Source organism: Tiliqua scincoides, chromosome 5, assembly GCF_035046505.1.
Source record: "Tiliqua scincoides isolate rTilSci1 chromosome 5, rTilSci1.hap2, whole genome shotgun sequence".
In the NCBI taxonomy this organism is placed as follows: Eukaryota; Metazoa; Chordata; class Lepidosauria; order Squamata; family Scincidae; genus Tiliqua; species Tiliqua scincoides.
In genome coordinates, this window is record NC_089825.1 from 70,923,038 (window position 1) to 70,949,839 (window position 26,802).

The 26,802-nt window shown below is 41.9% G+C and overlaps 1 protein-coding gene across 2 annotated transcripts in view; it reads left to right on the forward strand.

Moving 5' to 3' along the window:
* GALNT1 (polypeptide N-acetylgalactosaminyltransferase 1) overlaps positions 1 to 26,802 on the forward strand; it is a 112,480-nt gene that overhangs the window by 77,271 nt on the left and 8,407 nt on the right. For both annotated transcript variants that reach the window (XM_066628076.1, XM_066628077.1), the window contains 6 exons: positions 5,408 to 5,574; positions 6,620 to 6,827; positions 12,327 to 12,497; positions 15,805 to 15,922; positions 17,079 to 17,259; positions 22,724 to 22,863. In XM_066628076.1, coding sequence (XP_066484173.1) covers positions 5,408 to 5,574; positions 6,620 to 6,827; positions 12,327 to 12,497; positions 15,805 to 15,922; positions 17,079 to 17,259; positions 22,724 to 22,863 — 985 coding nt within the window. The remainder of the gene's footprint in view (positions 1 to 5,407; positions 5,575 to 6,619; positions 6,828 to 12,326; positions 12,498 to 15,804; positions 15,923 to 17,078; positions 17,260 to 22,723; positions 22,864 to 26,802) is intronic.

Sequence of the window (26,802 nt, forward strand, 5' to 3'; positions counted from 1 at the left end):
CAAGTCATCAAAGTAAATGCAAGTAATTACAAAAAATGTTTATAGTTAATTATGTTGTGTTGTGCAATATTGGCTCATGCGGTTATGCAAGGTACACCAACATACATTGTACACATAAATGTTATATGTTATGATGGTGCGAACATTGTAAAAAAACTCTGGTAGATCTCCGGGCCTTGCTGGGTTTCAAAGTAGCTCTCGAGCCAAAAAAGTGTGAGCACCCCTGTTTTAAATGCTTTTAAAACTTGTGTTTTGAATGGTCAATTCATATAAACCCTTTCTAAAAATTTAGAACAATAGCTTTAAGGCTGGAATACATATCTCTTTCTTATGTTGGTATGGCCTAAAAGACACATGATGCAATTAATTTGCAGAAGCTGAGTAGTGCAAAGTGTGTCAGAACCCTATATACTATTTCTCTTCTATCTTGGAAGAAGGAGGGATATCAATAAATGTTGAATGTTTTGTTGTTGATCAAGAAAATGTAATAGATGTTATGCATCTATTATACAAAATATTTGCTAATTCTGTGAAAGTTGGCTTTGTTACACAGGATTGATTTGTATTCAATATTAATAATTTATCACAGTTCGTCTCTTCTCCATTGAGGGTCTTGCTGTGCCACAACAGTTTAGTTTTCTGCACCCTACTCATCTTTATACAAATGCAGTTGCTAGATGGTGAATATGTACTGTACTCTTTTTAAAGATTCTTTAAAACTCTTCCTTGCCAAGGTATTATCATGTTTTTCCCCTTGTGCAGCGCAATCCTATCTTGCGCTGGAACAAGGCAGACCAGGAGCCTGCACTGTATCCAGCACAAGATTGGGGCCAGAAGTGACTTGGCTAGAAGCAAGGGGAAACTCTTCCCCTTACCCCCAGGGTAACCACCACAGCCCCAATGGGTCTCCTTGGACTTGCACCACCTCAGGAGGTGGCACAGATTCAAGGAGAATGGAGCAACTTGGAGCCACTCCATGCTGCTTGGGGAATGGGGTTGGGATCCAGCATGACTGCCAGGTCCCAGTTCCACCTTCCGCTCCCCGCTTGCCAACCTCCTGAAACACCCTCCGCCTGCCCTCCCTACGCCCTGGAACACTGCCCTCCCCAGACCAGTGTGTTGGCCGACTTCGGCCAACGCAACCTTTCCACCCTGTGTTGGTGCAGAGGCTAGATGCAGCCTCCATGGGCCAGCACGTCCCTGCACCGGCCCAGTCGACTCCTGAGAAGGCACAAACGTGCTTTATGGCATGTTTGTGACTCTCCTGGGCTGGTGCAAGGTACTTGTGCTGGCCTAACTGATAGTTAAGATTGTGCCCTCTATTTTCTCTTCCATGAGAATGTTGTCAGCTTTTACCAGGCTTTGAAAGATAGCATCAATTATCTTCTAGTTCCTAGAAGTATAGTCTTCTCTACTTCTGTAACTGCTTTTATAAATAATTGCAAAAACAAGGGAACTAAATTTAGTAGTGCTTTGGTAGAAAGGTTCCCCTGGGCGCTGGGGATAAGAATAGGCCCTCAATTTGGCTGTACTTGTTGTAAGAGGCGACTAAACAGCCACCGGGTAGATGGGACTCTTCAGCCTGCGAAGGCAGCTCATCTGAGAGAAGGAAAACTCTGATCCCAAACCTCCACTGCCTTGTGGCTACATCCAGTTATGGAAAAGGCTTCAGGAGTCAACCTCGAGGCAAAATCTGGAGCCGGAGTCCCTGAGGCAGTTCATGGCTGAACACAGTCACATTCTGGCTCCTGCGACGCCACTGGAACCAACCGTATTGGCCTCTGCCTTTCCATTGGACCATTTCAGTGACGTGGAGAGGGAGGATTTGCTGCATGGGTAACAGCCTATCCTCCATACCTACTTTACCCAGGCTTCGCATACTGGAGAGGACACTCTGTTCCAGAACCATCATTCAGAGCGTGACACCATAGTCTTCCGAGACTGAAGGATGCCAACAAGAGTGGTAGAAAGGATTGTGTGATAGTTGTAGTACTGCTGAAAATGTATGCCTCTGATTACCATAGATACTTGCCTATACTGTGAGAAATTTCTACCAATAAATAAAGCGTAGATTGTCTCTTTGTCTTTTCTACGGGTCACTCAGGTCAGGGCTGTCACAGCAGGCAGGAGAAGCCTGGAGGAGCTTTAATAGTGCCTGTCTGTGAAGCATCTGCGGAACATTTTGAGTGATTGCAGATAGCTTACAAACACACAGGTTTCTTTATTTTTGTCGGAGCTCCATTGTAGAGTTTTCTGAGCATGCTCGTTAAATCCAAATTCAGAAGTGCCTCTTAAAAGCAACAGTGAACAGAATAAATCATTTTCCAGCAACAATGCAAGCAGGATGTTGTGCTGAGGTAAGCTATTCATGTTGCTTTATATTAGTGCTGCATTTGTTTTGGAAGGTTTTTAAAAGTGCAAATGCTTTTCTGTAGTTTCAAACCTGGATTTTTTTTTAAGTAATTCAATGCAGTGTTCAATTTTGTTGCTTTAAGTGCATAAGCACCTTCTTAATGTCTTCAAAAGCAGTGGTGTGGCTCGAATTCCCCCCCCCCCACTTTAATCAGGCTTTAATCACAAGCGCTATTCCCTAAGTCTCCCCCCCCCCATTTATGGGTCATGGAACATTCCATGATTTGGGACTGAAAATCTGTCCTCAACTGTGAGATTGACTTATAGGTGAGTGTCTATAGTAGTGACTGTACCCATCCTGGGTTCACTTTTTTGCAATTCATTTGTCATCTTAATGCACAAGAGCTATAATGCTTGTGCAAGAGATTTGTCAAGAAGTCAACCTGCACCCATAGATTTTGTTCTGCATGTAGAAGTTTGTTTTGTACAGCTTATTGTGTTCATAACTTCTGCACAAGTATTTGTATCCATGTAGGAGCTGATTTTACTCACAGGCTTTTGAGTAACTGGAGCTGATTTTACTCACAGGCTTTTGAGTAACATTATTCACTTTTCCCCTTTGGGAGGAAATTTGCTTTGGAATAGGCACTATATAAAGAGGCACTACATATATATTGGATATATGTAGAAGCATATTGGATATATTGGAAGCATATTTTGCAATAGCTATCATTCTTTGGTGTTGGAATACTAGAGTGCTCTGACTAGTGCCCACAGTGTAATGCAGTGGTTTTCAAACTCTCATGGAGAGTTCGAGCCACTGTAAGTGCTTGTGGGGGCAGGGGGAAGGCAGTGGCGTGATCCCCAGGATCGCGCCACTCAAGGGGCTGCAGGGGCTCCACTTCCGCTTTAGCAAAGGCGGGGCGTGATCACTCCTCTTTTACTTTCAGTGCTGCAGGGAGCCCTGCTGAAGGTCGCACTGGGCTCTCCGCACCCCCGGGAGGCTGCAGGAGGCTTGGGTAAGTGCACCCAAGCCCCTGCAGCCCCCCTGTCAGGGAATTAGAGGACAGGTCCTCTCATGGTTTGAGAACTGGTTGAAGGCCAGGAAACAGAGAGTGGATGTCAATGGGCAATTTTCACAATGGAGAGAAGTGAAAAGCGGTGTGCCCCAAGGATCTGTCCTGGGACTGGTGCTTTTCAACCTCTTCATAAATGACCTGGAGACAGGGTTGAGCAGTGAGGTTGCAAAGTTTGCGGACGACACCAAACTTTTCCGAGTGGTGAAGACCAGAAGTGATTGTGAGGAGCTCCAGAAGGATCTCTCCAGACTGGCAGAATGGGCAACAAAATGGCAGATGCGCTTCAATGTCAGTAAGTGTAAAGTCATGCACATTGGGGCAAAAAATCAAAACTTTAGATATAGGCTGATGGGTTCTGAGCTGTCTGTGACAGATCAGGAGAGAGATCTTGGGGTGGTGGTGGACAGGTCGATGAAAGTGTCGACCCAGTGTGCGTTGGCAGTGAAGAAGGCCAATTCTATGCTTTGGATCATTAGGAAGGGTATTGAGAACAAAACGGCTAATATTATAATGCCATTGTACAAATCTATGGTAAGGCCACACCTGGAGTATTCTGTCCAGTTCTGGTCGCCACATCTCAAAAAAGACATAGTGGAAATGGAAAAGGTGCAAAAGAGAGTGATTAAGATGATTACGGGGCTGGGGCACCTTCCTTATGAGGAAAGGCTATGGCGTTTGGGCCTCTTCAGCCTAGAAAAGAGACGCTTGAGGGGGGACATGATTGAGACATACAAAATTATGCAGGGGATGGACAGAGTGGATAGGGAGATGCTCTTTACACTCACATAACACCAGAACCAGGGGACATCCACTAAAATTGAGTGTTGGGAGAGTTAGAACAGACAAAAGAAAATATTTCTTTACTCAGCTTGTGGTCGGTCTGTGGAACTCTTTGCCACAGGATGTGGTGATGGCGACTGGCCTGGATGCCTTTAAAAGGGGATTGGACAAGTTTCTGGAGGAAAAATCCATTACGGGGTACAAGCCATGATGTGTATGCGCAACCTTCTGATTTTAGAAATGGGTTATGTCAGAATGCTAGATGCAAGGGAGGGCACCAGGATGCAGGTCTCTTGTTATCTGGTGTGCTCCTTGGGGCATTTGGTGGGCTGCTGTGAGATACAGGAAGCTGGACTAGATGGGCCTATGGCCTGATCCAGTGGGGCTGTTCTTATGTCCTCTGCCATACCACTTCACGTGGTTTACCTATTTGAAGTACCACCAGAAAAAAACTAGTGATGACATCATTGCCAGTTACTTCTGGGTTGGGAGGCCAGATGCAATGTGACAAACACTAGTAAGAGGCTCAGCGTGGACCTTTTCGAGCAGAAAGAAACATGCTTTGGAGCCTCCTACCACTGTTTGTTGTGTCATGTTCCTCGTCTCACTACTGGGCTGCAGGTGTCCGGGGGTTCCGTGAGTACCACCTGGCACCACCTTAAGTACTGCTGGTTGAGAAACACTGCTTTAACCTGTTAAGGCACTTACAATTTTCATTCACATTCCAGAAAATATAGAGACCAAAGGTGAAAGGTACACCCTGTAACTTCTACACTGGCTGAGTACAAAAGGCTTTTTACAAACTTGGGTATTAAGTATTTTATTATTACATGTGTATTGATAACTGTGGTGATCTGCATTGGCTTCCTAAAATTTTCAATAATTGTGTATTTATTAATTTAAAGCAGTAGGAAGGGCAAGATGCCTTTAAAAGAGGAAGGAAAAAATGGTCCATTGAGGCCAAAAAAGGTTGCAACTGGGGAAAATAGAATAAAAAGGAAACAACTACATCTTATGTTACAGTACTCAGCACACAGATGCTCCATGCCAAATTTCAGATGGGCAAAAATGGCAGGGTATCTCATGTCAAGAAAAAAGATTCTGTTGCATACTTGTAGAAATTGTGTATTAAAATTGAATATTCTAGTCCTATAGAAACAGCTTATTACAGTTTTGTTTCATCTGTTTATTTTTAGGTGTAAGACAAAAGTATATCCAGATAACCTTCTTACTACAAGTGTTGTCATTGTCTTTCACAATGAAGCTTGGAGTACTCTGTTGAGAACTGTTCATAGTGTCATAAACCGTTCACCACGACACATGCTGGAAGAAATTATTCTTGTGGATGATGCTAGTGAAAGAGGTAAGAGTTCAGCATTGATTGCATCAATGGCATTTGTATAGCACCTTCCATTGGTATAGTCTCTGCATGTAGTCTATATTTGTTACATTGATATTGCTTCTATGTAGAAGAAACAGACATATGCAATTATACCTTTTGATTTGGTTATTAGAAACAGGAATCACTTTCTGAACGTATCCATTGACAGTCTTTAAAGAATTATTTTGGTGTCATTTAAGTGCCAACTCCTGTCCTTGAATTCTTGTTAGATTGTACCTTAAGGCAGTTTGAAATTATAATGTAACATTTTTGTGGGTAGAGGTGTTTGAAAACAGTGTTATTTTAATGAAATTATTAAAATAGCCTAGAATATCTGTAATGCTCAGACATTCATGAAATTAATATTCATAAACTAATGCCTGTTCAATCTCAAATCATTTATAGTTGAATTTTAAGTTTTGATAGGTACACCCAATCTATAAGCTGTTTCACGAATTCTAATTTTTAGTTTTATAATACTGAAACAGTGAAGCTAGGAAATTTTGTTTACTTGCCCTCTTTTGGTGTGTATAACTGTACAATGTTCAAAAGTGAAACTTTTCTTAACAGGTTTCCTTCTGAAGGATACAGTCAGAGAATGAATATTTTATTCACATGTTTGTTAAACATTCTCATTGAAGGGGGAGCAAATCAGTTTTTTACAAAGATCATTTCCTAAACTGGAGAACTTAACATTCTAGCATAAATCAAGCAAACATTCAGTGTTGCCTACAGCACCCGCTTCCTCCAGCACTATTTTCCACTGTTGTTTTCTGAGCAAAATTAATTTGAATACTGTTTTTGAAAAACAGTTTTAAAAGCCATTTGTTTTATGGAGGAAAGCCTACCATTTGAAAACTGGAAATCAGTGGTCGGTTGTATCATTGCCTGTCCTGTCCCTCCAGCTACATCAATTGAAAGCTCATTGGATTGTGGTGACATTTTGACTCATTGTTAAATTACAATCTGTACATGTAGCTAGAATGCTTCATTCACTCTACCTTCTGTTTGCCTGTACTTTTTTTAGACTTCTTGAAGAGACCCTTGGAGAACTATGTGAAAAGGTTACACGTACCTGTGTATGTTATTCGAATGGAGCAACGTTCTGGACTGATCAGAGCCAGACTGAAAGGGGCTGCTGCCTCTAAAGGCCAAGTCATTACCTTTTTAGATGCTCATTGTGAATGCACAGTAGGATGGCTTGAGCCTTTGTTAGCACGAATAAACGCTGACAGGTTGTTATCTCTTAAAACTTGTTGACTGTTAAGATTGACTAATTCACTAATATGTTTTGGTAAAGTATAACTGGCATTCTTGGAAGTGGTGGGTATACTTGAACCCCTAGAATTTTAGAAATTTGTGGTTGAAGAGTGCTTGCACAAGGAGTAATTCAAAATAAGAAGCAGAAATTAGTCTTAAGTGTCTTATAGGTTTCCATTTGCCCATGTCCTCACTTAAAGTTGTTGATAGGTTCTTGAAAACTGTAACTTTAAGTGAAACAACTTATAACTAACACTTTTACTGTAAGCAGGCTCAATAACACTCGAGTGGCAGGCTTGCTGAGCATTTGCCTATTGCTCAGTAAGGCATTCTGGGGTGGGTGACAAGTTCAAGGAAGGAAAGTCTGGAGGAAAGTCACGAGTCCGGCATGACCCGGAAGCGGCTTTTGATAGCCCTAAAATGTGCTGCCGCAGAGGATGTGGAGATAGGAAGATTGAGAACTGCTGACCAACTGTAAAACAATGTTAAATGAAACAACTTTTTAAAATACTTCTTAATTTTATTATACACACACACACACACACACACACACACACACAATTAAAAAAATATTACAAATTGTATGGCAAATGTGGAGATCTCAAATGACATTTCTTATTCTGCTACAAAATCATACAAAAAATTATCAAACTTTAACAGTCTACACCTATTATAAAATAAATTTTTCACACAAATAGAAAAATAAAAAAACATAAAAGTTAACTCCTATCTACTCATCAAATCCATTGATCACTTGGCCCACTTTCCCCTTAACACGCAGGAAGTCCATGAATGGTTTCCAATTGTCCATAAAAGATTTTACTGATTTTTCTTTAAGAAAAATTGTAAGTTTGTCCATTTCTACCAAATCCAATAGCTTTAACCACCACTCTTCCAATATAGGTATCTCTGGAACTTTCCAGTATTTGGCATACAATATTCTTGCAGCGGTTTTCATATATAAAAACATAGTTTCATAGTCTTTCTGAATCGAGTCATCCAGTATTCCCAACAAAAAAGCTTCTGGTTTCATTTGTAAATTTACTTTCAATATCAACTGTATTTGCTGTTGTATCAAAGTCCAATATTTTTTCACTTTTGTACAAGTCTACCACATGTGAGAGAATGTTCCTTCTTGTCTTTTACACTACCAACATCTGTTCGGTACATTTTCATACATTTTTGCCAATCTACCTGGAGTCAAATACCATCTATACAACATCTTATAAAAGTTCTCTTTACAGTTTACATTCAAAGTAAACTTCAATCTTTTAATACACAAGCTCTTCCATTGCTCCATGGATATCTCATGACCAACATTTCTTGTCCATTGTATAATATACTCCTTAACCTATTCTGTCTCATATTTTAACAATTTGTTCTTCTACCAGACATAATTGACTCTCCAATAGAGACATACAATCTTCAAAACCATACATTTTCTTACCCACTTTGAATCTCTCCAAAAGCTGTACATACTGAAACCATTGACAACTAAATCCCTCCCCTTAAAGCTTCTCTCTTGTCTTCATTCTATATTCAGTTTGTGTAAAAATTATTACATTTCTATATGATACCAAAGTTTCTGTAGAACTTCTATGACAACCAAAAAAAGCTTCTTGCGGAGAGATACATAGTAGTATTTTTGTATTTACTCCATTCTCTCAACAAAGCATGTCTAATGTAGTGATTTTTAAATTCTTGATTTGCTTTTAGTTTCATACCATAAAAATGCATGCCATCCAAACCTTTTTAAGTGAGGTCTTGCTGTACAAAAGTGGGAAGTCACAAACTCTTTCTACAGCCTATTATTAAGCGGGGTTTGAAAATGGTTTTATTGTTTTGCAGATTTCATGATTTGAAAAAAATGAAAAAGGCAGGAAGCGGTGTTATCTATTTTTATTCTGTTCTCATTCAAAGTTCTTATTTTTATTAATTTTAAACACTTCAAAAGCATACTTGGTAGGTGATATGGCATCAGCCGATACAGCCACAGTATTTTTTAATCTATTCTAATCTATACGTAATCTATTTTAATTTCTGGATATCTTAAACACCAAAATGTGATGTCTTGTGTGTTTGTCATCAACAAAAACAAGCACCTCTAGCTATTATTGTGAATTGCAATGGCCCTTGCCTTCCAGGATACGTGACTCTAGAAAATTAAGCCATCAATTCCTATCTTCAGTACCCATAAGGGTTCCATTCTAGGAACTTCCACAGATGCCGATTTTCATATTGTTGCTTTTGTTTAAAGGAAACCCTTTAGGTGTGCCTTTGGCCTTATCCAGCGGAGCTCTTCTTATGTTCTTATGACTTAGAACAACTTCATTTCAGCTGGGAGGCAGATCCCTCCCTTCCCCCTGGAGCAGCAAAAGAATGCAAAGGGAAAATCAGTTCCTATTGCTTTGCATTCCTTCACAGGCATGCTCCAGGGGGAAGGAAGGGATCTTCCTCCCAGCTAAAATGAAGCTGTTCTAAGCACTGGGGGGGGGGGGGGGAGAATTGATTGCCTGCCACATTACCATGGTATTTTAAGCCATTAACCATTGCCTAAAGGGATGATTATCTTTTAATTTAAAGGGCCAACCTCAGTTTTAAAATTGCAGGTGAAAAATCCACTGATAATTAGGTTATACCTGTACCTGTTTTTAGAGAAGTAGTGTTTTCACTTGTTCTTGAATTATAATACCTCATGACTAAATGGGATAGCTGCAACATATATGCATTACATTTTTCATATCAGAAACAAAAAATACTACCTTTAGAAGTAGTTTTCATTTGAGATTAAGTAAAGAAATCAGAGTAAAGTAACAGAGTAAAGTAACAGAGTAAAGTAGTGTTACTGAGGTATTTATCTCAACACTCTTAGGGTGCAGTCCTAACCAACTTTCCAGCACTGGCATAGCTGTGCCAGTGGGGCATGTGCTGCATCCTGCAGTTGGGGTGCAGTCACGGAAGCCTCCTCAGGTAAGGCAATGTTCGTTCCCTTTCCTCAGAGTTGCATTGCACTTATGTCAGTGCTGGAAAGTTGGTTAGATTTGCAGCCTTAGCTATGTAGCAGGAATGACAAATGTGTTGATAAAGGGCAATGTTTGTTTCTCATATTCAACAAGAGGGGTCCCTCAATAGAATGTTGCAGTGTACATTTCTCCCTTGCAGTAAGTTCCATTGGACACTTATGGGGTTTACATCAGAACAAACATGTTAAGACCGCGCTGTTAGGCTGCAGCACTCACTATCTTTTCTAACCTTCTAGCTCTCCTCCTCTCCTTTTTTCCTCTCCCTACCCCTTTCACACAGTTAGTTTTCAGTGCACTTCAAATACACTCTGCTATGCATGGTGAAACAAATCATCCTTTTATTTGGTGCTGCCCTATCTGGGCAGGAAGTGACGTCTCTGAGCACTGTGAAGCTTCTGTAGGAATCTATGCCCTCTCTTTAACCTCTAGGTTTCTTAGGAAGCAATATGTGTGTAAGCAAATTTTGCCCCCTTTGGGGATTTTGTTTGAAAGTTCCAAACACTTGCAAATCTCTGAAGTTCAATAAAGTACCCAAAGAAACCTCCATCTCCTTTGTGGGGTAATCCAATTTAGGCTACTATCTATTTGGTCTTCCAGGAACTGAGTTTGCTGTTGTAGGTTGCACTGTATAATCCATGTTTATTGAACATCACTGAGTGCATAAGTCTCTGCATTAAGCTTTATTTTTATTATTCCACATAGTTGGAATGTCTTGCTCTGTTTTCCATAAATGTTCAGTGAGAACTTTCTTTATGTATTTAACAAAAAAGAAAAGTAAATGGTGGTCTACATTAGCCACAATCTAGCCCACCCAAGTGAAGAACTCTGAAATTTCATTGCTTTTAGTGAAAGAAAGTTACACAGAAGCTTAACTCTGTTAACCATAGTGGGTCTTAAGAGTAATGGTTAAAGTACTAAAGCTGAAGCTGTTTTTTTAAAGTGATTCTAACTGTCCTGGAATGTTCCTAACTTTTGAATAAATGCTACTCAGCTTTACAGCCTGTAGAACCAGAACTACAAAAGCATTTTCATGAAATGTTGAATAGGGAAAGGCAATTTGATGCACACAAATAATGGATGATTCTTTACACTTGCTACCTGTTTAGAACCCATCAACAACACAGCTCTTCCACTGTTCATCTTTGTAGAGCAATAGGTAGGGTTTTACTTTACAAAGCGTAGGGTTCTGTAATGAATTTGAGCTTTGAAATTGATCCAGATATACTATTTTAGAGGAACAAATTGTGTTCAGTTCTCTTTTGTGTTCAATATAATATGCAAAATTCAAATTCATATTTTTCTAAAATAAGTTCCATGGTGTTGTATCCAAAGAAAGTGAATCCTGATAAAGGCCCATACCAAGTGTGGGAAATACAGCTATTCCCACAGCTATTTTGTGGGAAATACTCAGCTTGTATGGAACTTGCAACTATACATTCACCACAATCCAGGGCTTTCTTCATGGCAGAAACTGTGCTAGTCCCCCATCCCATGCTGCCAATCATTTCTCAGCAAGACTTCCTTTGTCTGCAGATATCTCAGTAACGGCTGACTAAAAGGGGTGGAAATTTTCCTCTGAGGCTTTGCCCTTCTGTGAGAGCAAGAAAACTTCCTAGTTTGTTTATATACTATACTTTGATTCCCCACCCAGACTTTCACAGGATTTCCTGTATTTCCACACATTTCCTGTATTCTATTCAACTGAGGAAGTGAGGTTCCTCCAAAGAGAAACCCCTTTTGAAAAAATGGGCTCCCCCCTCTGCTTCCAAGCAAGGAAGAATCCCCCAGAATTAATACCAAAGTTCATTTTTTGGCACCAGGACTGATTAGGTGGTCTCCTGGGGCAATCTTCCTATTCCAAACCAGGAGAGCCATAGGGTATCCAGCCAAGTGCACTCACTCTATTGTAATCATTCATGCCAATTAGAGACAGGTCAAGTATGCCAGTCTCTCCCCCCTCCCCCAACTACAAATGCTGCAACATGTGTGAGTAAGGAGAGCTGGCAGGGATTTTCTCCTCCTGCCTTGTTCCCAAAGAAAGACCCTTGATGAAATCCTCAAGACTGGAGAGCCTCTGAACCATTGGAAATTCCCCTACCGAGTGCACTTGGCATATCCTGAGGTTGTGGTCAACAGGGAAAACAAGCTTCCCTACCACAAGTTATCTTGATGGTGGACCAGTGTGCTTAAACGCCTCCCCTTGCCTCCCCCATCACTGAAGTAAAACTTCTTGTCACAGTCCCATTAATGTCAGTCAGGATTCACTTTCTTGGGATATAGCTCACCATGTTCAATGGGATTTACTCAAAGGAAACTGCATGGGAGTGCAGTGTCAGTGAGATGTTATGTAAGTCTAATAATTGCTTGTGAGAATGGATGTTCTCCTATACTGTGCCGTAGACAGTGCTGTACTTGTTCCACTGTAAGAGTTTTTGCCACTTTTCCCTTTAGGAGAACAGTAGTCTGTCCTATCATTGATGTAATCAGCGATGACACATTTGAATACATGGCAGGATCTGACATGACTTATGGAGGATTCAACTGGAAATTGAACTTCCGGTGGTATCCTGTTCCTCAGAGAGAAATGGACAGAAGGAAAGGTGATAGAACCCTTCCAGTCAGGTGAGAGAAATTGGTGATCAAAACTTATATATTCAGTTGTGTACTAATCCATTGTACAGAAGCAAACCCTAATGATACTCATGTTTGAATGATACCCATACAGGCACTAGTATACTTGGGGGGGGGAGTTGGCAGGGCATGTACTCCCGGGTGGCATGCCTAGGGCGCTGCCACCACGACACTATCCCCATGCAGCCGCCTGCTTTTTTTTCCACTTTGTAAAAAAGCGGTAAACCTGACTGCTCAGAGCAGTGCAGAACTGCTCCAAGTGGTTGTGGGTGGTGGGGGGAGGAACCCCTCTTGCAGCCACTTGGAGCAGTTCTGTACCACTCTGAGCGACCAGGCCATCCACTTTTTTTTTGCTTTATTTTCAAGTGATGAAGCAGGTTGCCAGAGCAGCTGTCCGCTTCTTTCACTTCGAAAATAAAGTGAGGGAAATGACCATTCAGTGTGGTGCACTACAGCTCCAAATGTTCTGGTATTAACTACAGGGATGTCACCATGGCACTGCAATTACTTCCTAGGTCAGGGGGAAAGTGACATTTGCATTCCTGGCCACAGGCGGCAAAAGGGCCAAGAATGCAACTGCATGCAAGGCCAGCCTTAGGAGGTGCAAGACCCAATTGGAAACAATTTTTGCAGGGTCACAACTTTGGGTCACAACCCACAACCCATAGTGGGTCGAAAGCAGCTGAATGAAGGGCCTTTCCTTAGCTACAGTGCCAGGTGGGAAACCTGAAGAGAGCAGGATGAGGAATAAATCATAGGTCAATAATTTCTACCTTTAGGGACCCCTCTGCCTCTACAGCACAAAGGAGAACCAAGATCACACGCTCATGATGTGAAGCCACTGGCCAGCTCCACATGCTGCCCAGTCTGAATGTAGTGGTGTAGCTGAGGCATCTGCTGCCTGGGGTTACAGAAAATTTGGCCCCCCTCAACAATGAAATCAAAATTAATGTTGAATTAATGATGTATTATACATTAATAAGAAGCAGTAATACATTATCAATTTCTTGGTATGAAATTCAGCATACTCTGACCTCATAATTAAACAATTGAGGGAAGAAGTGAAATAATATCACTGTGAAAATAAAACCGAACTATGAAAGTTGGCAGAGGGAGATAAATGAATGAAACTAGACAACTTTTCATAAATATCTCCAAACAAAACTGAATAAATTTGGGCAGTGAGTTGTAAGCAGTAAAATCAGTGACGAATATTAAACAATGAAGTGGGGGGGAAACAAAATAGTGGAACTTGCTAGACTAGCTACACTGGAAAGGAGTTTGCGCATCACCCATTCAAATACATGAGTTACCAATACAATGCTGAAGGGAAAACATCAAATGTCATTTGGGGTTACGTCAGCAGACACACTGGCTACATGACAGGGATTATACTGTCTGCCCCTCTTTTATATTCAAAGAATATTAACAGTGTTATTTACCAGGATTCCATCCAACACCATGATTCTGTGTTGTGAGAAACCAACCCCAGTTTTGCCTCGCAGCAATAAAACTACTGTAGATACTTGCCTATATAGCAAGAAATTTCTACCAATAAATCAAGCATAGATTAACACCTCATCTTATCTGCAGATCATTCAGGGGTCAGGGCTATTCAGTCTTGTCTCTGCATCCTGGAGGAGCTTTAATAGTGTCTGTGAACCTCTGAGGAACATTTTGAGTGATTGCAGATAGCTTACAAACACGCAGCTTTGTTTACATTTGTCAAAGCTGTGTTGTAGAGTCTTCTGAGCAGACTCGTTAATTCCCAACCCAGGAGTGCCTCTTAAAATGATAATGAACAGTATAAACAGTTGTCTGGCAGCAATGGAAGCAGGGTGTTACTTTTTTTTAAAAAACATATTGGTGCTGCCTTTGATTTGGAAAGTTTTTAAAAGTGCAAATACTTTTCTGCAGTTTCAAACCTGGATTTTTTTTAAAGCAATTCAATGCAATGTTCAGTTATGTTGATTTAATGGGGGATGACACACAATACTATATAAACACCTTATTAATGTCTTCAAAAACAATGGCGTGGCTCAGATTCTTTCTCCCTTTCAGTCAGGTTCCAGGGCAAGCTGCAACTCCTCCCCAAAATCACCATTCCCCAAAGTTTTGCCCTCAACTTATCCAAAGGTCATGGAGCATTCCATGATTTTTTACTGAGAACCTGCCCTCCCCTTATCTGTGAGATTGGCTTATAGGCGAGTATCTAAAGTAGTAGTAGTAGTTCACTGGCTATCTTTGTATGGTTCAAATTAATTACCTTGACACAGTTATTTTCTGCATCAACTTTCTTATAATTTTGATGCTGCCTTCATTCCAGTTATTGGACAATGGAAATAATACATTACCCTGAGGCACAAAGGGGTTTCATACAAGGAAAGGTGGAACAAAATGGAAATCCAGCACTTTAAGGAAAGAAAACTAATGGAGCATCTCTGCAATAAAACAGAACTGCGAAAGAATGGGTGTAAACATGACAATTACCTGTGATTGATTTCAGGTTTAATTACTCTGCACAGAGTACCACAGCACAGTACAGGTGCAGACAAACAGAAAGGTTAACTTGCTAAAGGCAGGGAGATCAGAAAAGCATAGGAACTCTGACTTCTAATGACCCTGAAGGGCTTCTATAGCTTTGTTTAAAAACTTAGGAGAGCTTTGGTAGCTTTCGGAGTATGTAGCTGATTTATGGCAACAGAGCAAGCACAGTTACAGAGATCAGCAAAATGGACAAGATAAGAGGTGGCATGGCACCAGGAATGCTGCCCGGTATCACAGGATAACCCCAGCCCTATGGGAACTACACCAGTGCCTGAAAGCTTATCTCAAGGTCTCACCAGAGCGCTGGTAACTGAGTCTAGCTCCCTCCCCTTTCCCCTCCCTTGCCTCCGGAATTGGGAACTGCCTGTTCCCTTGGTGGGGTTCACAGGTGGGCTATGGGGAGAAGGAGGGTCAGCATTGGAAGTGGCAATCCTGATGGGTTGGGTAATATCCAGTGAGTTGGCAAGGAGGTGGTGAGAGAAGATTACACATGTAGATTACGATACATGCCACCACAATAGAGAGAAAGCGGGAGGGGGCATGGAGAGAGGGAGGGATGAATAGATAGAGAAATCTTCATCAGCCAGCCTGTGTGCTACTCCTCCTTGCCAGTCTGCTACTGCAAGCCCTTTAAATAGGGTCCCGCTAAACCTTATGAATTACTACTGCTTTTAACTATGTTGTAAAGAAACTGTTGCTTTAGAGTAATGTAAATGTCACATTTTAAATTTAAAACATTGTCTTCTTTTAGGACACCCACAATGGCAGGAGGCCTTTTTTCCATAGACAGAGACTATTTCCAAGAAATTGGGACATATGATGCTGGAATGGATATATGGGGAGGAGAAAACTTAGAGATTTCATTCAGGGTGAGTTAACTTCCTTTAATTCCATGTATTGCTGTTTATTTTGTAATAGTTATACCTCCTCCAGTGCAGATACCTGTGTAATATTGTAGAGGGCAGGCAAAAACAATAAGCAAGATTCTCCCAATCACTTTTTCTCAGTATTCTAAGACTCGGGGAGCCCTGTGAAGGGCTGCGCAGGGCTTCCTGCACCTCCTGGACCTTGTAGCAGCCCCATGTGAGTAAAAAACTCTTTATCCTCATTAGCGACATGATCCTGGAGATCGCGTTGCTGCATTTGCCCCCCCTTCCCCCCACAAAAACCTATCTTGGGAGTTTTACTTCTGAAGAGTTTGAATACCTCTGAGCTAGGGAACTCATTCAACTTTCCTCAGGAGTTGCCTCTAGTCTTGCTCTGTCAGCCCCATTGGTGAATTCTAGGTAGTGCTTGCTCCATTGCTCTTTCAACAGACAGTGATTCCTTTTAGTGATTCCTCTTCCAGTGTCCTTCTAGACCTTCATGCAGCACCTCAAAAGAGAAGGGGAAGTTGACAGGCATTCATAACTGTAGGATGAGTACACAGAAAATCCTGAATTTTCAAGGGTTGACTTTGAAATGAAGCCAGGTATTCACATGAAAATGAGTACCCATGCCCAGATATTATATGCCCGGGTGCTGCAGCATAATGTGTGAAGAACTCTCCAGTGTCTGTACAAACAGTGCAATGAGCAGTGATCAACCCTAGTGGAAAAACCATCATTGCCACATTGGCTAATATTCATGATCAAACTACCACAGATTGCAGGGGCTTGACATGATTTATAAATTGTAGACTACACTTTTTTGTACTCAAACCCAGTCTGTATTCAGGTAATACTGGAAAATCCTTTCTTCAGTGAAATGGTGTTGCTACTTTATCAGGACATGATGAACACTGGTGGTGAGAAAGAGGTGGGAAGTAGACACTTGCTGTGACTTCTTTTAAAAGCACAGGTGAGGGGACAGTATCCACAGGCCAAATGTTAAGTGTACAGCAAATTTGTATATGTCTTTCTGTATATGCAGGCTTTCTATTCCTGCAGCTTTTAGTTTGTGCACTCATTTTGGATTGCAGTGAGCTTAAAAAAAGAAGCAACTTAAATAAACATTTTTATGGTGGTTGTGTTTTGGCATTTTCAGATTTGGCAGTGCGGGGGAACTTTGGAAATTGTGACATGTTCACATGTTGGACACGTTTTTCGAAAAGCCACTCCTTATACTTTCCCAGGAGGCACAGGGCAGATTATTAATAAAAATAATAGACGGCTTGCAGAAGTTTGGATGGATGAGTTCAAGAATTTCTTCTACATAATTTCCCCAGGTGAGCAAGGAGTCCTTGGCATAAAATAGTTTAAAGAAACCAATATGATTAATATGCAAAACTGCCTTTTACCAAGTCAGATCCGTCTAGCCAAGTACTTACTCTGACTTACATGATCTCATGCAAGGGATTTTTTCCAGCTTTTCTGTCTGAGGTCCTCTTAATTGGAGATGCCAGAGGTTGGACCTGACATCTACATGCAAAGCAGCTAGCGATGGCACTTTCCTTCATAGTTTTTGCTGCTGAAAGGAGGATTTGAACATATGTCCTTAATTGGAAGGCTTTTCCTTGACTATTCTTGGGGTTTCCCTTCCATCTGAAACATTTAATGGCCACAACCAGATGATTTGGTAATTATACGGAATAGTCTTACCTTGGAGCCCAAACAAGACAGAAACAATCAAATTCCTACACACTTCTGTTTTCATTGATAGCTGTAGAACAATTTCTGCCCAGTCAGGGAGATTCCTGATCTTAACAGGCAGATTACCTTTGGAATATAATATTTGTATAGTCCATCTGAGGTAAAAGTGGCTAATTTGAGTGCCTGCATTAGTAATCTTCCATGTTCCTAACTTATGACATTATAGGTTTCATTGGCATTCTTTATTGTGTGATGAGTGTATCTGAGTGTTCTACATAATGAGCCTAGAACCCAAATCTCATGCCTTTTCTTGGAAGTCTCCTCCCCCCTTTGGGAAGCACACTCTCTCCTGAAGAGAGAGCACTTAGGGTCATCTAGCGTTCATTGTCATTTAGTTGCTGGTGCCAATCTTCAATGTACAGGGAGGTCTTCTGGGTTAGTGAAGATGGTTTTAGACACAGTCCAACATCAAGTGCCATATGTATAAACTGTAGTCTTTCTCAGTAAAAAAGCTGGCAACTGGGAAAGTATTGGATCTTCATTGTTGCATGATAAAACTGAGATTTATCCATGTGGACATAACTTATAAATGACATTGTGTGTCTGTCTAATGCAGGAGTGTCAAACATAAAGACCATGGACACCATATGACTTGCAAAAGCTCTTAATCCAGCCCCCACTCTCTCCTAGCACCACTGTCAACTGCTATCACATGCTGAGCTGCGAAGTGACACATCAGCAGAAGCATCACTGCTGAAATGAAAGGGCAGCACTGGGAGAGCCCAGTTACTACGTAGGCCATCATTTCAGCAGTGCAGTTTCTATTGAGGTGTCTCTGCTGAAAGGGCAGCCCACATGATAATTGGACTTTCCCAGCACCACCCTTTCTATATCACTGCTTCTGCCAAGGCACTAAGAGTGAGAGACTGAAGGAGGCCTCAGAAGGCAAGAAATGATACACGGGAAGAGGCAACCCACTAGTGGCGAGGGAGAAGTAGCATAGGTGTCAGGAGAGCCCAGTTATGTTGCAACATTGCTTTTGCCAAGGCATTGCTTTGCAGAGCACTTGTCAGCTGCTGAGCTGCAAAATGACGCTTCCACGGAAGTGGCACTGCTGGAAGGATAGCCCACATGATGATTGAGTTCTCCTATATCTTGAAAATATGCTCAAGATTTGCATATCTTTTGTTGTTTGCAGGTAGTGAGTTTCTAAGTGAAAAAAAAAATGTTTATAGCAAGTCATCACCTGCTTAATGACAACAGTTCTGACCCGTAGCAGGCACCATGAATGCTATTTGACCTACTGAATTAAGGGAGTTTGACACCCCTGCTCAGATACTTGGGAACAGATTCTAGACTAGAAAATAAGTGGCCCACAGAGATAGAGACCACAAAAAACATTGAAAACCCAGCTCTGCCAGCATAGAACGCTATCAATGTAGGTTAGGGATTCTTAGAAAATGGTAACATTCCATTTTCTGGACAAATGTAATGTACCACTGGGCTGCAGGACTAACAATATCTTATGCATGTCTACTCAGAAATTAGTCCCATTGAGTTCAATGGAATCTTCCCCCTTAGGTAAGTGTGTAAAGGACTGCAGCTTAATGATCCAAACCTATACAATTTTCTAGCACTGATGCAGCCACAATACAGCCCCAAGGCCTCCATGACTGCTTCCCCACTGCTGGATACAGTGCATGTTCCACTGACATGGCTGTATCAGTGTTGGAAGGTTGGATAGGATTGGGCCCTAAGCCTTTTTAAAAATCCGGTGCAGTCAGTTGACAATGGAATGAGAGTTCTCAATACAAAATGTGCATCTTTATAGTAAAAGACCAATTAAACTTCAGACATACCTAATGAAACTTTGCTGCATGGACTGGACAAGGTCTGTGACCATCACTGATAGCACTGCGGATGTTCTCATCAATTTCTCAGTCAACTTTGTCCTCATGAGGAGTTGGGATGAATATTCCATGATGAATCCATTCTCTGACACCCCCCAGGGGATACCCAAAATCACGGATAAAGAAATCCATGGTTTTCTGCCCCTTAAGTCCTCCTTAAAAGTCCTCCTTTTTAAAACCTGCCAAGGACGTGGGCGTCCACTCACAGCTTCTGCAAGCTTCTGAATGGTTCCTAAAGCTAAAAAAAAAATGCAATTTCAGGTTTCCTGAGTGGAACCCTGGAGGGCATTGCAGGGCCTCAGAATGCCTTAAAAGGCATAAAAATGTCATTTCCAGTTCCCCTCGGGAAACCGGAAGTTGTTTTTTTTTTACTCTAGGAGCCATTCTGAAGCCCGCAGAAGCTGCTGACAGACGCACATGGCCCCTGCAGACTTCAGAAAGCCCTCCAGAGGGGACAGGAGTGCAGCTTCAGAGGCCACAAGTGAAAAATCCACAAATAAACAGACTCCACCTGTAGTCATTCTTTGAGTGGCTCTCAAATTTCAAACACACCATTGTGTGCTTAATAAAAGTGAGAATGGGTTAAAACTAAATATGGAGAGCATGTCTTATCGCAGTGAACAGGCAATCTGTATGTAGGTTATGTGCAGCCTTACCTTCAGGTTCTTACACCTTGTTAAACTTTTTCATGATCTTAGTCAAGAACTTGAACTTGGAAATTTCAGGTTTAATGAAATGCATCTGAAAAACTCTTATTCATCTCAGGTGTTTGTGAGACTAAAGCTGACTGAGAGGCTATGTTGTATTTTATGGGACAGAATGGTAGACAGGATGCCTGTAATAACAATGCTAGGATCTGTCTAACCTGTGTTGCGAAGATTTCTTTGGAAAGATATTCAAAAATATCCCAAGTTTGGGTCTTTCGTCATAAAGATGCAATTATACAGATTTATTCATTGACCTCAGCTCAGATGAAGCAGGTATGTCTCATGTGATTTTCAGACTTCCCTATGCATATAACTTTCACAACAAAAATCTTTCTTCCTCCATTATATCTCCAGTCTGTCCTTATACCACCACAATCCTTTTCCTTATGTGTCTATTACATTGTGTGCTTGCTGGCAGGGTCTTGTCACTTACTTTTATACAGCTTCTTCCTTAGGAGCTGAAGAAATTAATTTTGTATTTTGATACTGCATAAACACCTAACTTAGTGGTTATCGAACTTTTCCAGCCCGTGGCTCCCCTGATCCTTGTGGCCATTGGCCGCGGCTCCCCATTACATCACCTCGCCTTAGTTACCCCCAAAATGGGGATGAAGGTGTTGTAATTAAACACTAGAAACAAAACAGCTGCTAGCACTCTGAGGCTGCAATCCTACCCACACTTACCTGAGAGTAAGTCCCATTGAACAAAATAGGACTTACTTCTGAGTAGACCTGGTTAGGATTGTGCCCTAAGTTTGTTAGCAGCACACCTGGAGGGGTTTGGAAAGAGAGGGGTGAAGTGATGAAATTTCTGGGGGAGGAGAAGACTTTGTTTTGTGTGCATCTGCTAATTGCAAACAGACTCAGAGACTGTGGCTGCAATCCTGACCTCACTTTCCTGGGAGTTAGTCCCATTGAACACAATAGGACTTGCTTCTGAGTAGACCTAGCTAGGATTGTGCCTTTTGTCTTGTAATAGCAGCTAACATGGGAAGTAACCCCCCCCCCAAAAGGAGGCAGGAGGAAAAAGGGGAGGTGGCTGAAAAGGAATGGTGTTTTTATTTTTTAATCCATTTTTGGAGACAAAGCCATCAAGAGTGGCTTTTTTTTCTTTTTTGAAGGGGGAGGAAAAAGAGAAAGGTGAGGATCCTTGGTTAACCTGACACAGACTCTGAGCCTATGTAGGTCTACTCAGAAGTAAGTCCCATTTGAGTCAATGGGACTTACTCCCAGGAAAGTGCAACTAGGATTACAGCCACACAGAGCAAGATTACAGCTCACCTCCGAAGTACATGCTCACACACATACACCCCAACATGCATGTACCACCCCTATTCCCCCCAGGCAAGACGGAGGGATGCGGGATGGGCATTTGGACACCCCCCCCAAGAGCAGGCTGGGCTACCTCCTTCCCAAGCAGAGGAAAGCGCTTCACTGCTCTCTCTCTGGGTCAGGCTTCCTTCCCAGTTTGAAGCCTGCCAGGAGCGCGCCCTGTACTGATGAGATGCAGCACCTCCTCCACTGCCCAGCCAGCCTTCTCTCCCACCTCCCCCCACCATGTTTCCCACACCCTCCCCAACCCATGCTGCCCTGCCCACCTCATTCTCAGCCTCAGAAAAGCAGCAAGTCAGGAGGCAGCATGTGCAACTGAGCTGAGCAGAGCTCCTTCCTTACCAAGCAGAGGAAAGCGCTGCACTGCCTGTACTTACTCTTGCCTCCCAGTTTGAAGCCTGCCAGGAGCTGTGCTGATGAGATGCAGCACCTCTGCACTCTTTTCTCCTCCAGCCTTGACAAATCCCAGGATGCCCAGGGGCAAGGGGCACACTCTTCCTTGGGGCGAGGTTGCACATGGAGAGAACTCCATGATGAGATGCGGCACCTCTGCCTGCCCAGCCAGCCTTCTCACCCACCTACCCCCACCATGTTTCACACTGCCCCACCCACCTTGTTCTCAGCCTCGGAAAAGCAGCAAGTCAGGAGGCTGCAGCTGAGCAGAGCAGAGGTCAGCAGCAGAGCAGCTGCTGGCCACCTCTCTCCCCAAGATGCCTGGCAACACCTCTGGAGGCTAGCCACGCCTCACTAGGGAGGCAGGACGCACAGATTGAATACGTCAGGCCTAACATGATCAGATTACTTGTGCCATTTATCGCATTCCCAATATAGTAGTATATTGAATTTTTTAAGTTCAAAAATTGCACTAAACTTCTGAATTTTGGAGCACTTTTGAACCAGCACCATGCGCCTTAATTTCCTTGGAATTGTCAAGCTTCAGTTACCATTTTCATGTTAAATTACTAGCTTTGTAAGCAATCTTTGTAGAAACTGCTCTGAATGTGATATTGCTACTGTAACAGATACCAAAATGTATCCATACTTAACTGGTCTTGTGTAAAGCTTGCTCTTAAGCAGTATTATTTGTGTCCACTAATTAAATTGTACTTGTTCTGTTACAATTTTTGTGTCTAACGATATATTCTCTACAGGGGTTACAAAGGTAGATTATGGAGATATAGCATCAAGACTTGGACTAAGACACAAGCTACAGTGCAAGCCTTTTTCCTGGTACCTAGAGAATGTATATCCTGATTCTCAAATACCACGCCACTATTTCTCCTTGGGAGAGGTAACAATTTTTAATTACAATATAGTTGGAGAACTTGGATTAATTATAAAACGCTTTAATATGTTTCCAGTTATGAAATAAAAATGACAACTGCACATCTGTGCTGTTTTATGCACAAAAGTTTTAGTGTGGTGCAATGTTATTAAGGCAAATTTATTTCCCCAGTGTATCCATCTATTTATAATTCTATAATTTAAGAATTGAGAAGCTTTTCTTCAGAACAGATGTAAATTAAGATTTGGAAGAAAATTCTTCTCCAGCAGAGAACTGCCAGAATTTGTGATGCTACTAATGCGCACAAAAGCATAAGCTTGTAACCACCAGTTTCTAAACATAAATAATCACAGGATACAGTGGAAAAGGAAAAACATTTTCTCAAAGCAATCTCTTTTTTCCTTTGTTGTTAGTTTGTAGAGGTGTTTGTTTCCGGTGAGTAAAGTAGGATTATAACCTAAGTATTATTGAACACAATGGGCTTACTTCTGAGTAAAATAAATAACACTGTTTTCAAACACCTCTATTTATATGCCATTCCATATTTTTAAAAAAGATTCCAGGGTACATTATATACAGTTTTAAAAAATTGTATAAAAATGAAACATTGCAACAAACAGAAATAATATATAGGAATCTTCCTTTAGGAAGTAGAATCAGGGTGTGTGGTCCATATAGTTCAGCATTGTCCATTCTGACTGGCAACAATTCCCAAGGATTTCAGGTGGATATTTCCCAGCCCTACATGGGGATTAAAGTGAGGCCTAAAGTTAGACCTGGGATTAAATTTAGGCCTTTTGCATGAAGACATGTGCTTTACCGCTGAGCAATGGCCCCATTCCCTGTAAAAGTGTATAATCAGACCTCTTGCTAAATCTCTTATACCTAATGGAATGTGTATTTCACAGCTCTAGAATCACAACTGAAAAGCATAACATCACTAGCTGTTCCCTTACTATCTCTTTACCCATCTTGAATTGGGTTGCCCCACTCCCCACTTCCTCTTTAATGCAAATATTGTCATGTTGGGCCACCTTTCCTTTATGCAAAGACCTTTCCTTTATGAAAAGACATGCAAAATAAGAATTGACAGCTCTGCCTTCTCTTGATCATCTTTTATAAAAGTTACAAATTATAACTTAACGGTTTTCTTTATACAACAAGCCCACTGCTTCTTTCATCTTTTTCTTGTTTTGGCCATAGCACTTTTTGTTCTTGCATCCCTCACCAGCTTCAGCTCATTTTGTACAGCTAGGCAAGAGCAACCCCTTGCAATGGGTTAGAAAACACTGATGTGTATAAAACTGTACCCCTTAATGGTCAGTACTGTGCCCCTCTGAGGTCTCTGCTTAGGCAGCTGCCTAATTGGCCTATTGATAGCACTTGACTGAATGATAGTCTTGATTGTACCTCACTTGCTGCCTAGTCATCAGTCTGGCCATTGCCTATTTTAATATTGCAGTGCTTATATGCTGCTTGGTTTCTTAAATGTTCCTCACAGTGAGGAAAAGAATTAGAGGGTACATTGCTAATAGGGTATCTGTTAATGCTGAAAGTCTGTTAAAATTGAATGCATTGGTGTGTGTATATGCCTAGCTTTTAATGAAGCAGAAAACTTGTATCTGAAGTCTTTAAATTGAGGGTTCGCTGGACCTAATGTTAATTTCCCAAACAATATTCAGTTCAGAAGACCTTTATTGGCATAGATCAGGGGTGCCCAAATCCCAGCCCGGGGGCCACTTGTGGCCCTCGGAGTCTCCCAGTCAGGCCTGCAGGGAGCCCCCAGTCTCCAATGAGCCTCTGGCCCTCCGGAGACTTGCTGGAGCCCATGCTGGCTCGATGCAACTGCTTTCAGCCTGAGGATGGCTGTTCGACCTTTCACCTCAGCTGTGGGATGAGGGCTCCCTCTGCTACTTGCTGTTTCACATCTGTGATGCAGCAATGGCAGCAAAGGAAAGGCTGGTCTTGCTTTGTACAAGGCTTTTTATAGGCCTTGAGCTATTGCAAGACCTTCATTCATTCATACAACTTCCATCTCTAATAAATTCATTTATGTAAATGTATTCAAATTTTAAATGTAAATTAATTATTTCCTCCCCTGGCCCCCAATGCAGTGTCAGAGAGATGATGTGGCCCTCCTGCCAAAATGTTTGGACACCCCTGGCATAGATAAAAGAAATGAAATTTAAAAAAAAAAAGTAAAAATTACCCCTCTATTCACTGTGAAATAGCAGAAAATCCAGAATTCCGTCTCGCTAGTACCCCAGAGACAGAGTTAGCAACCTTATCACCTTCAGTATAGAAAGAAGAGTCTGGAGTTTAATTGAATCCTCCCAACCCTGCATTTTGTTCAACAGTGGGGCCAGATATTTTTTATGAAGAATGTCATGAAGAAGGCAGTAAAAAATGTGTTCTAGGGTCTCCACACAATTCTTGTTGCAGGAATTGTTTAGTTTAAATAATACTTTTTTGATAGCTACCCAGATTTTAAGACTAGAACTAGTGAACACCTGTTGGTATTTTCTATATACCAACATGTCGTAATGAAGCAGTCAATTGAACTTTCAAGTTGTTAGCAGTACTGTAATCTGGTAGATGTCAGGAAGGCTTGGGTAAATTACACCACTTACTGTTCAAACCTTGGCTCACTGGCTGTGACTTTTCTTAGGAAAACATGCCCTGGTAGCGACTAGGTTAGGTTACTAAAACTCTCTGACCTGCTTCAACAGAAACTTCACTGGGCTTAAAACACAGCCACAAAACTACTAACTGAATCATCTAAGACTGATAACATTTGAAAATGTTCACAAGCTATCATTATCTTTCTGAGCACAGCTCAAAAGTGGTAGCTCAGCTTATCCCAATATGCCAGTGATTCTCAAACTGGGGTGTCGCTACACCCCAGCCAGAGTGCCCTGGCCTCTTCCCCCTTAAGGGGGGGAGGCAACAAGGCGATCACCAGGATCACGTTGCTTTGAAGGGGCGCAGAGGCTTGACTGGATTTACCATAGCCTGCAACAGCCTCCCAGAGATGCAGGGAGCCCTGCACCAGCCTCTGCAGGGTTCCCCAACATGTGGAGAATGCACAAATAATGAAAACCACTTCGATTTGCTGTCATGAAACCAGAAGTAGGTCACAATAGTTATTTTGACTGTCTCTGCATGTTGGGAATCCCTGTGGAGCCTGGTGCAGGGCTCCCCGCACCCCCATGAGGCTTCTGTAAGCTGCGGTAAGTCCAGCCAAGCCCCTGCGCCCCTCCAAAGGGACGCAATCCTGGTGATTGCGTCGCTACCTCCCCCCTCCCTCACAAGGACTTAGAGTGAGGCTCAAACTCCCTGCGAGTTTGAGAACTGCTGCAATATGCAATAGTTCTCAAACTTTTGTGACTGGTGGCTCCCTGGATCTACTGGACCATTACCATTACTCCCCATTAGGGCTACAATCCTATACATTGTTTAGGGCAGTGGGTTTTTTGTGAGGATTCCTCAGCTCCCCTGGTTGGTTTCCACAGCTCTCTGGGGACCACAACTAACAGTTTGGGAACCACTGCCCTGTGGGACTCTCTCTCTAAGGTCAGTAAATAATGGTGGTCGTGGTCATGAAGAAGAAATAGAATTAGCTGAACCAATTGATCATATGTGTTCACTTCAGCTGGTTTACCATACCCACCTCGTGAAATTCTTAGCATCTTCTGTCCTGATGTGGATAATTAACTTGTATGGTGTTAGGGTCTGCTTAGCACATGTTGCTCCCCTCCCCACCCCCGCATATTATACATTTCTTCTCCACTGCTATTTTTCTGCATGCAATGGGAATGAAGGGGGTGGCAGGGAATGTGTGCAAACCTGAGATTCTTACAGGTAAGATGACTAAACAGCTATCCTTGAAAGGAAAGGGCCTATTGGTTTCTAACTTAAAGGCTGATATGCCGATTGTCTGCTGTC